Source organism: Apostichopus japonicus, chromosome 18 (assembly GCF_037975245.1).
Source record: "Apostichopus japonicus isolate 1M-3 chromosome 18, ASM3797524v1, whole genome shotgun sequence".
Taxonomy (NCBI): Eukaryota; Metazoa; Echinodermata; class Holothuroidea; order Aspidochirotida; family Stichopodidae; genus Apostichopus; species Apostichopus japonicus.
The window spans coordinates 7,785,621-7,798,216 of record NC_092578.1 but is presented as its reverse complement, the minus strand read 5'-3'; the positions used below and the strand labels follow the sequence as shown (position 1 = coordinate 7,798,216).

General features: G+C 34.5%; 1 protein-coding gene across 1 annotated transcript in view; it reads left to right on the top strand.

The window, feature by feature from the left end:
• The window catches only part of LOC139958969 (transmembrane ascorbate-dependent reductase CYB561-like), a 31,614-nt gene that overhangs the window by 15,248 nt on the left and 3,770 nt on the right, over positions 1 to 12,596 (top strand). The window contains exons 2-4 of the mRNA XM_071956431.1: positions 5,471 to 5,704; positions 9,495 to 9,697; positions 10,795 to 10,952. Of these exons, the coding sequence (XP_071812532.1) occupies positions 5,524 to 5,704; positions 9,495 to 9,697; positions 10,795 to 10,952 (542 nt within the window). The 5' untranslated portion in view covers positions 5,471 to 5,523. The remainder of the gene's footprint in view (positions 1 to 5,470; positions 5,705 to 9,494; positions 9,698 to 10,794; positions 10,953 to 12,596) is intronic.

The following is a 12,596-nucleotide window of genomic DNA, read 5'->3' as shown; positions in this document are numbered from 1 at the left end:
CCTTTTTCGGATGCGATGAATAAGGGGTTAATCAACGGTCTAGCGTGCGTTACTCACAGGATTAATGCACGATCGGGGGATAATGCAAGCGATGCACGAGGGCGGAGCCCGAGTGCATCCAGCGATAGCATTAACACCCGGAGTGCATTAATCATGTGAGTAACGCACGCTAGACCGTTGATTAACCCCGTTCATTCATACACTACCATTTGTGTGGGGGAAAAATCATAAAACAAAACATTTTTGGTTACATATAACCAAAGATTTATTAAAGTGATGCCCCGTAATTTTACCGTGCGTTACTCACAGGATTAACCACGGTCAGCTGACCTGAATGGACCAATAGGATTTAGGAATCTTTACTAAGTATGAATGAACAATAAATTATGAAGTAGGCATAATTATATGCATGACGTATGAAAAGTTTGAAAGAAGAATGGCGCCGGAAGTGATAAGAGTTAAAGCTCATACTGCAGGCCTATAGACTATACGATGTAATTAGGTTGTTTTTATGATTTTTGCATTAAATCTACAACAATTTAAAAAAAAAAACTTTTCATAGTTTGTGTATAGCAGTGTAATAATTTAAGTTTATAAATAGCATATAGGCCTACTCAAAACATACGAGAAACACAGTGGTTATTCTTCCTTTTTTTTTGAAAATGGCCGTTTTTCTTTACATTTCAGTGTATAACAATTTGTCCATTGCCATAGCGTTTCATTATATACTTTTACCAGATTTTTTCTCCACATTACCGTGCAAGTCAGTTCACTAATTTCACTGCAATCATATATTGTTGCTGTAGAATCGATATTACAGTCGAACGAACCCGACCGACTTCCAGAAGTTTAACATGCTTTACAAAATAAAGGTTTCATCATTTCGTAATTCAGATTTAGTTTTTAAGAGTTTTTATTTGCCATGCGTGTTAAGATGTCGTTGTAATAGTGTAGATAAGTGACATGTTTATTTGTGTGTGTAGATCGAATGACCAAATCGAGGATTATGGAACGCCACAAGGAACATAAGTGATGATAACAATACACTGTACATCATGATAATATACCAATAGGCTATGCGCGATGGTAATATAACGTTTATAGTTTCAACGTGTCCTTTATTTATACTATCATCGTATACTTATTATAATCATCACCCGTGTGGTTGGTATATCTTATGAATTATATCAAAATATATAAAACTACAATCATCATCGGATTTGTAGCACGAGCTATATTACAAAATAGTCGTATACACTAGATGCCAGAGATAAATACGAATTACGTATATTGATATACACAATAAGGTAATGTACAAAAGAGAACCAAATTACAATGCATCAAACAATAATAACATCAACAATTAAACTAGAGATACGAACAACAACAGCAACATCAACAATCAAACGAAAAAGAAAACAAACAACACACACACACATACACACACATATAACTAATAACCGTTCATGCATGTAACCCATGTATTGATAATTCATTGAATCCAATGGCCTTCAAAGGTGACACTTTGCAATTTTCAAAAACTTAAAATTGTTCAACCGTCACAACCGGACTCATTATTTATTTATAAAGTTTTACAACTCTGTGACGTCATCCAATTCATCAACGTTCAGAACATTTCATGGTTTTCATAAAAAAAAATGTAAATATAGATACTGACATTTTCTTGATTTAAAATTTTCCTGTGTGTTTTCGTAGCGGGTGTTATTTTTAGTTTAGCTTTGACTGAGAGTTTAATCATGGTGCAATGTTTATTCGACTGCGTCCCTCGATATTTCACAGTAACGTTACATTTGAGACCTTCATATGCTTTAGTGTTCATACGCAGACCTATACGACATGATTATTATTGGGCAAGTATAGCCGAGGCATATACTAACGCTAGACACTAATATAAAATATTTATTTGGGTTTGTTACAACCTGTATGTTGCCTCTTATAGTACTTAACATTTACTCAATATTACAATATAAAAACTTATGGAGGGGTATTGGACATTTTAGACATAAGTAACACAAATTTTCTTGGTGTATGCATAGCGTTGCAATGTTTGTAATGCAACACTAAATTCATGGAATACAAAATTAGTTCTCATTTGACAAGAACAGAAATTCGTGTGTTAAGTGAAAGTCGTAGCGACGGGGTGGGGTAATCGGGAAAGGTGAAGTTGGGTGTTGGAGGGAGGGGGGGGGGGTGGGCAGGAGGTGGACAATTGAATTCTATAGCAACAAGAATTATGTCGGCCACCCATCCATCATGACGAATTTATAATGTTAAATGTCATTGGTATTAGCCTGAAACTTTTAGCATGCTAAAAATTGCTCAAATTTGTTTTGAAAAGTACTTTCCTGTGGTTATGAATCACGAAACCCCTTCCAGATATTGAGGGCGTGGTAAAGTATAAATATTTGAATGTATTATTGAATAAGAAATACTTGTCCAAGTTTGAGTGTATAAGTAGTGACCATTATTTCACTTTCTAGCATATATCTGATAAAATGGCTGTCGGATTTGGAGTGCTGGCTATAGTGATCATATTTTAACTTCCTAGCATATTTGAGGGTTCAAACTGACGAACGTTAAGGTTTAATGGTAATTTGTAAGTCTTTACTCCTTTTCTGCATATTTAATTTATGTGATCTATAAATTGTAAACAACAGGGGAATGTTTGTGATGTTCTACTTCTACCTACTTTGGTAAAATGCTTTTTGAAAGATATATTGGAGGGGAGGGCAGTGCAGATCCACGTGGACGATTAAGCTGCTTAATGTATAGCCGGCTTAATTTCAGTCTGTTATCGGAATAAATATCCTTGAATACGCTATACGAATTCCCAAATAACACAAGTGAGCCAATGTATTGTTTTTAATTAAATAAGGAAACACCTGACATATCCAAGGTTTACGAAAATATTTGAAACTAAAACATCTGAAATTCTTCAGAAGAGTTAATACAGATGACGTCATTGCTATATATCTGGCATTCATGGAACGCCGGAATTGATTAGTTTAGGCTAGTTCCATTGAGAGAATGAAAAATAATAATTACATTTTATTAGAAATTCAATGTTATAGCAATAGCATTATCATGATTCATTCATTGGATAAATTAGTACCGCCTGTAAGTGTTATAACCAGACTACCGTTACAATTGTATGATAACTACATTATTTTACACTCTACACGTATTTTGTTAAACAATGTTCGAAATATTCTAAAATGCTATGTTTTTTTTTCTCTCGAAACTTTGTGATGAAAATTGACATAATTATTAGTTGATGCTACATGAATAAAATTATGGATTATGTATAATTATGCTTTAATTCAATACACGATTTTCAATTATGTGTTTAATTATGAAAATAAGACGATCGATTTGGTTTCCTTTACGCGATATTATTATTATCTAATTTGCTGACGTAATGAAATACATAAATAAATATTTGCTTAAATGCCACCAAATAACAATGAAAAGAAGAGGGTGAAAAAGAAGGCGATTAGGAGCAGAAAGTTGAAAAAAAATTATCACCGTATTCACCATTATCTCTGGTAATAATTCCTACCAAATCTCTGACTAAACCATGAGTGATTAATATAATCAGTTCGTGTGAATTCACCAAATCTGTCTATACTGCGGAAGGCTTGGTTGTCTTGACAATATGGATTTCACAATCTTTTAGATATAATCTGCAGTACCTATGAAAGAAGACAGATCTCTAATTGCTTGCTAAAACCTAACCCTGAAGGGAGAAAACTATACAAGCAAGAATTTATTCCCGATTCAGGCTGTAGAATAACTTTACCAGAGATATCTAGAACGACAAGCACAAAACAAAGTTGAAGATAGAGGGGGAAAAATGTCCCTAATGATGATTGAAATCGGTTTGAAAACCTAACCCTGAAGGGAGAAAACTATACAAGCAAGAATTTATTCCCGATTCAGGCTGTAGAATAACTTTACTAGAGATATCTAGAACGACAAGCACAAAACAAAGTTGAAGATAGAGGGGGAAAAATGTCCCTAATGATGATTGAAATCGGTTTGAGTGAGACAGTGACACATAGAGAGAGGATAGAGAGAGAGAGAAAAGCTGAAGCCATGTATGAAAACATAACGACAATGCAACATGGTACATTTCTTTTACTTAGACATAGACAGGTTCAATGTCCTGAACAAGGCGCTTTGAAACCCGGTGGCCCTTAAGGGCATCTGTACATTACATGATAAATTCTCTTTGACGGAGAGCAAACTACGTTGTGGTGGGTATACTTAAGATATTAAAGACGATAAAGTTAAGCGCAGACGTGCGTCGCTTGATCTTGGTTAATGCGACTATCGTAGTGATCCTTTTGGGAATTACTGTGCTTGATGGAATGGAGGAGATATGAGGAGAGAGAGAGAGAGACGGGGGGGGGGGGGAGGGGTAAGGAAGATTGTTCGAGTAAAAGAAGATAATGAAAAGGATATATTACAAGTATATAGAACGACATGGACACACCTAGTACTGGCAACCGTGAAACAATCGCTCTTCAATCTTGCAAGTTACTCCTCTGAGAATTCAAATGCCATTTGCCAAAAAAATCTTGTTTTATTCAGAATTAATAATTTGTGACATCTCAATTTTGTAATGAAATGTATTTTTTAGACGAAGAACAACATAACTTTGTGATATACGGAGGTTGAAGTTTCAAAATTCGAGTACCTTTCCCAATCATCTTATTTTGTTAATATTTTTGTATACATTTTTTCAATTTTATATGTCATAATTTGCATCCAGTCGACGTGAAAATAACATTTTACTTTAGAAACTTCATCGACGATATTCTGCCGTATTAAAATAATTATTCAAATATAAAAATAACTGTATGCTAAATCATTAAATTTGGAATTGACTATTCGATGAACTATGAATAACTTTTGAATATTATGTTTTTAGTTATAGTTTTCTATAGGAGGTCATACACCTTCAGTGAAAAAAAAAAACACGAAAAAAATCTGTATTCCTATAATTATTAAAAGGTATCATCTATATTTATAACCACGATGAAGTGGTTACGGGACTGAAATTACGTGTCTAACACCATGAAGTTCTTCCTTATACTACAAGCACTCCAGCGGACTACAGTACTGCATATCTGCAGGCAAATATACAGTTCTAGTGACAAATATATGTAGTCAAATGATGTAATGGATTGACATGAGGAACCCTTACAATATAATTAATGCTGAAAAACATAGTGAAATCATAAACCCGAAATAACCAGCCTAGTATGATCGGAAGAAACAAAACAGAAAAATATTAACAAATACCATATCTGTACATAGAATGTATAATAAGATGATAACAACATAATCAATTAAAACATTGATATCAATATTATATATATTAGTCATTGATATTTTACTTCGTCCTTTCATCCACTCTCTCCATCTTTCTTTCATGTTTCGCTAGATTTTTACTAAATTGAGTCGCCAGAAAATACGGAGCCAAAACAAGACAACAAAATGCCGCGTTTCTTTTACCCTTTGTTGGCCTTATCTCAGCTCCTGGCGGTCATCCTTTTAGTACTGACCGGGTACTGGACGGGTCATCTACTGGGAGGATTCGCTTGGGATGGCTCCGAGCAGCAATTTAATCTTCATCCTCTTCTCATGATATTGGGACTGGTATTCTTACACGGAGATGGTAAGGGTGTTCATTTACATGATTGTATAATGATAGTCTGCCGAGTTTCTATAATACACAATTACATGTGTATATGATTTGCTTTTGTCTATCATGTTAGGCAAGTCATAGATAACTCACAATGACATATGGATAGGCTTATAGTTATATAGTATTACAAATTTTTGTAGAAAATATTAGAGTAAATGGAACGCTTCTTGATCATCTGTACAAAATTGGAAGGCGAATCACGTATTAAATATTAAAGCATTTGAGGAGGGGGGGCTGGGTGGGGGGAGCTGGTGGTACGGAGTGGGGAACCTGGGGATGTTTTCGAAATTTGTGGTAATTTTATCAAACCCATGAACTGGGTGTTGCTCATATAAATCACAATGTATAAGATTTTGAAATATTGAGATAATTCAACAATATATATAAATATATATATATATATGTATATCGTCTTGTGTATCAATATAGTTTCTTCTACATCTGCCCTTGTACTTTGCTCAGGTGTGGATGCTGTGAATATTTCCCGTTTCAGTTAATTTACTCTCTGTGTATTTCTTCGACGACGAGAAAGAGTCTTGAATACAATGAGACATAATACTTCAATTAACATATCGCATGTAGGTTATAATGATGAAAGAAAGAAAAGTTCAGTATTAATAGCAAGTGTACAATAAAATGCTTCGTAAGAATAAATCAGGCAGGCAGGATATGACGTCATCAGCATCCGACAAGTGATGTATTTATAGTAATGTCGGACAAGGTCGGCATTGACATGACTCTAAAAGGACGGCTACATGTATTATCGACCAGGAAACAAATCGTATTCTAACCACTACGATTTGTCACTTCATTTGCAAGTTGTAATTAAAGACGCATTGTAAGGTGTGTGCATGTGTGTATGTTTGTGTGTGCATGGGTGTGTGCGTGTGTGTGTGTCTGTTGGTGTGATTTAAGAGAAGAACAAGAATAGCCATAAAAGACTTGGCCAGATGCCCGTATTGTGATGCCAGTGTGTTAGATTTTTGTCCTCATATCATATTATAGGCAATGATTGGCGGTTGAAAAAGAGAATCGATGTTACCATTATAGGTGTCGCACCACGAGTATTGTAATTGCTTCATTGACTTACACACTAAATTCGTCACTTTACCAAGGCTGCTAGAGCGTAGTATTCAACGGTATATATGTTCTACTACATTTGAAAGCTGGTGACTTGGGCTATCAAAACGCATGCAATCATGATCTTTTAGACTTGAGATAGAAGTTTAGCATGACCCCTCCCCCACACCCCCCTATCCCTCCTTGCCCGACCCATCTGCCATGTCTCGCTGCTGAATGTTCCTTATCTTGTTTAATTTCTTAAACGCCTTAAATCATCCCGATTTTAAACAACCACTATATATAGTTTATATCATCCAAGGTTCACAAAGCATGATGGTGACTTGAAACACGCCGAAAAAGGCACTTCAGTAGGTCCATGTAGGTCTTTTGCTTGACAGTGGTTAACTTTTCAGGCGGATGGCCACTGTACTGACACTTTTACTTGTGGTACGGTATTTATAATAACGGAATGTTATAGAATAACAACAACAATTGTCCGCCGGGTTTGATTGTTTAACTACAGTATATACCGGTTTACACCTTCGTTACTACCAACATACAATTGTTAGCCTATCTTCCTTTATTTTATGTTTATCTAGTTTTATTTAGTCACACAGCTACATGTCATATTATCAACACCAAAACTTAAGAAAACGTAAACTTTGCCTTTGGATTCATTTCTTGTTCTACAACTTAGAAACCAATCGGTTGATTCCTATAGAGAGAAAAGCCCCGCTTAGTTTATGTCGCTATAATATTTAGATGATATCTGTATTCCTAGTGTAGCCTACCCATTGCCAATATATTTAATACTTACTACCGTATATCATATACACGAACATATAAGTGGTTACGTAACAGGGAACACAAAAATAGTTGCTTAATGCTTTTTGTAATAAAACTTGTCTTGCGAATACTTTTCATTTCAATTGGTAAATGAACTAAATTGTATATTTAAAATGGAGAAATAGCCAGATATTAAAGATTAATCCTTCGTTTTGAAAATGTTCTTATATTACTATTATTATTAGTGTTTTTCTTTCATATCTTAACTTAAATCTGTTCGGTCTCTTTTGCAAAACATTACCAACATATCATACTGTAGGCCTACACAGTAGAATGACACGAACCCAAAACGAGTCTATATACACAATATTATTACATAATTGCAAAAGAACAGTTTTTGCCTATGAATGTACCATAAAATTATGTAATTTCGCTTGATTCCCCCAGACTAGTAGAAAAACACTTTCCTGACATAAACCAAAACAAATATATGATGAGACGCGCGGAACCGGATATCGATTTAAAACAAAAGGAGAAATAAATACAACAACCATTTATTATACAAAAAATAAAACACACACTTCAGTGCATCGTCCTTTTATTTGTCGTATATGAATGTTAGAGTTAGAGGTAAACTTGAAACAGGGACTTTTCGAAGAAAATCATTTCTGTGCCATTGAAAGTAAACCACGTTTATCGATTATGTGAAAGAAATTATCGATTGATCATAGCCAATTTGCTTGAAATCATTGTACTAGCAACTTTTCCTCTCGTTGTTTTACAGGAATGTAATAAGCAAAGAGATGTATTATATATATGGTCTCTCTTTCTCTGTCTCTCTCCACCTCTCTCTTCATTTGTGGAACATAAAATAACAAAGTTATTGATCTCCGATGGTACAATGGATATTTTTACAAGTGTATCACCTTCATATAGTTTTTAATATAAAACAAATATTAAAGCATCATTGTGCGTAGTTTATTTTGGTAAAATTGTCCATACTCCAAGATATTAAAATTATAGGCGATGGAAGAGGGCCGAATCGGGGCTCTGAGGTGGATGTGGGGGACGATGGGTGTGGCTGGGGGCTGGGAGGGGATTGCAAAGGACAGAGGTACTTTGATTTGTGGAAGCAAATCGCAAATTTACCTCAAAGCGTCCGAGAAAAATGCATTAGCTGTATGCTGTACCACAAATTCCAGTATTTGAATAGCTAAACAAAACATTTTAAACAATTTCATTTTTTCTATAAAGGGCAATTTTTAATTACGTTCCGCATACTTTCGTAAATAGTGTGTCCTATCGGAGTAGAAGGTATAAGCATTACTCATATGTGTCATACATAGCAAGTTACCATACGCAGTTTTGTGGTAAATGTTAAGTTGACTAACTGTGGCTATGGTATAGTATCCTGCATCAGATGAACATAATTAGTTGAATGTTCCCTTTATGTTCCCTTTATGTTCCCTTTATGTTCCCTTTATGTTCCCTTTATGTTCCCTTTATGTTCATGAAAATGAAAACAAAATGGTTTATGAAACAATTTACAAGGCCCTCTTTGTTGAATAATTTCGAAATCTTATTTTTAAATATGATGCAATTGGTGTGTTTTTTGTATTAAAAAAATCCTCAGATTGGCGACCAAACCCATTTCATGCAGATGATTGAATTGTGTTAATTCAATTAGTTGCATTGTTCTTTCTTCATTGATTGAAATATTTTTCATTATGTTGATGACAACGACGACGACGATGACGACGACGGCAATGACGATGACGTTGACGATGACGATGACGACGACGACGATGACGTTGACGGTGACGATGACGATGATGATGACGATGATGATGGTGATGATGTTGAGGATTATTGTTATAATTTATATTTTTGTATTATTATTATTTATTCACAGCTATACTTATGTTTCGAATCTTTCGAAAAGAGAACAAAACTGTGGTCAAGGTTATTCATTTGGTGATGCACGTTGCCACACTCATCTGTATTGTCATAGCACTGAAGGCAACGTTTAGCTATCACAGACACGCTGGATACGCCAACCTATACTCTGCACACAGTTGGATAGGCTTGTTAACCGTTCTTCTATTTTTTATGCAGGTTCGTAAAACAACTCAGTCGTTATTTTTGTTTTGTAGAAGGTTCTTTGTTCTTTATTCTCTTTTTGTTTGTTTTTATTCTCTCCTTTTCATATGGACTCTCTTTCATGCGGGTGGCCAAACCCCGGCCAGTATATAGGAGGGGTGTGACAAATTGGCAGTCACCATCCCTCGGTCAGCAAGCAGTGCCCGCGCAACCTCACCCCAACAGTAATATCTTGATAAACACGATTAAAAATCTCATTTTCTTATCGGGCTACGAACGGGAAAATACCTAGCTAAAGAAATATTTTTTCTTGGCTATATATCTACCGAGAAGTATTGCTGCCACAGGGAAAAAAGGTTTCGAAATTACGAAGCGGGGGGGGGGATCGAGATTACGAAACTCCTTTCATAATATCGAAAACTTTTTTTAAAAACAATGTTTCGTGTGGCAGCAATACGCTTCCGTAAAATTCTCCCACCAATAAAACGAAAAAGAAACATGAAGAGAAAATGTTATCCTATAGATTGTTGCACTGTTTTATCGCAAGAAAGTTCTTTACCTTCCAAACCAGATGACAATATTTGTTCATAAAACACAACATACTTTTTTCCAAATAGAATACATTTACCTTTAATCACAGTTATAGGAAGAGAGAGTGATTTGAGACATAGAGATGGGAGAGGGCGCATTGCTAAAACGTTAACCAAGTTAATCGAGTTACTATAAGGTAGAGGAAAATGCATGAGGGGGGAGCTAAATTGTAGTCATCACAACAATAGCCTAAAACTTGTCTAAATCGTTGAGTATCTAAAATCTGAACGGAACCGGTTACTATACCATCAATTAGTTCTTTACGCCAAGAAAGGGGATGGACAGTTTTCTGTCGGCAAAAGTATAATATGGTGAATAAACTTCCATGTTTCAGTGTAAAAGCACTGAAACATCGCACTATGCAGTTTCTAGAGTGGAATACAAGGATACTATATGTTTGGAAATTGTCATCAGTTTATATATATATATATATATTTTTTTTTTTTTTTTTTTTTTTTTTTTACATAAAAGCAATACTTTTATCACTTTATTTATTTCTTTTATTTATGTGTTTGTCTTAGTGGGTTGGTGGATTCGTTTCATTTTTCCTTCCCTGGCTAAACAGCGACAAACGAGCAGAACTGCTACCATTCCACCGGTTCTTCGGCATCGCTATTTTTACGATGGCATGTACTACCTCTCTCATTGGTCTTAACGAGAAACTATTCTGTGAATTATCGTAAGTATATACATTATTTGTAAGTGTTTATATATGTGTGTATATATATATATATATATATATATATATATATATATATATATATATATATAAACATATATATATATGTATATATATATATATATATAAATAAATATATACATATATGTATATACACACACACACACACACATATATATATATATATATATATATATATATATATATATATATATATATATATATATATATATATATAAATGAAAATCGTAATGAGTTGGAAAATCAAGAACAGTGAAAAAACTTTCAGCCTCCACCGGGATTCGAACCAAGGGCCTTCCGCTCTGTACGCGGACACCCTAACCACTAGGCTATGGACACTGATATATATATATATATATATATATATATATATATATTTATCATGTATCGTTCCCCCTTTTTATGATTTCGTATAAATAGTTCGTCTGTAATTCCATATCTTTGCTGTTGCTTCGTCCAGTTCTTTGTAAATAGTCTTCTTGTATTTCGTTTGGATAAAAAAAATCGTAACATATGAAGTTGAATGAAATTCCATCCTCTTCTCAATATATCTGTTCTAACACCCTTTTTTCCACCCATGAGATTACTTGAGGTTATACTGTACAGAGATCATTAACGGGGTACACTGACAGTATTTCTCACTAATCTGTGGGCAAGATGATAATCTAGATGGTTATTATACGGTAATTGCCAAATTTTATGAGGCATTTCATAGCCTACCTTAGATTTACATACTCTGGTTCATCATGTATTGCACCGTGAATCAAAGTAATATAAAAGATTAGAACTGATTGATTCGGGGCCTACAAGTCGATCAAGTGTCTCTGTTTCTTAGCTTGGAGTTAAAATACAGTAAACATGAAATGTGATTACACTTATAAAATTGCTCCTTATCCTTGTTTTTTCCACTAGTTTTTTTAAATTTTTTATTGATGGGGGGGGGGTGGAATGTAGGGGGCCTATCCTGGATTTTATCAGATGAAAGTATAAGATAAAGGGCAAAACGACTTGCAATAAGCTTCAAGCACCATTCCTTTTAATAGTGTATGTATTGTTAATGTTTATGATAGTTTTATTATCTATTGTTTTCTACGGTCTAGTATTGTGGTCTATTGTCTATTGTTTTCTACATGTTGTTGTCTATTATCTACTGTTTTCTGCGGTCTATACTTTCATCGTCCATTGTTTTCTACGGTTTAGTTTCATCGTTACAGTCCATTGTGTTTTAGGGTCTAGTATTATTGTCTATTGTGCATTGTTTTCCACGGTCTAGTTTCATCGTTATAGTCCATTGTTTTTTTTTTTTTTACGGTCTAGCACTATTGTCTATTGTCCATTGTTTTCTATGGTCTAGTTTCATCGTTACGTCCATTGTTTTCTACGGTCTATACTTTTATCGTCCATTGTTTTCCACGGTTTAGTTTCATCGTTACAGCCCATTGTGTTTTACGGTCTAGCACTATTGTTTTTTTTCTTCTATTGTCCATTGCGCGTTGTCTCTAATGTCTAACGTCTATGTCATAATGTGTTGAACCATACCCTTTGCACAGTTTGTTATGTAATAAAACTACTGATGTTACTATACAACAATATATATTTGGTCATGTCGTTTATTTCTTGAAG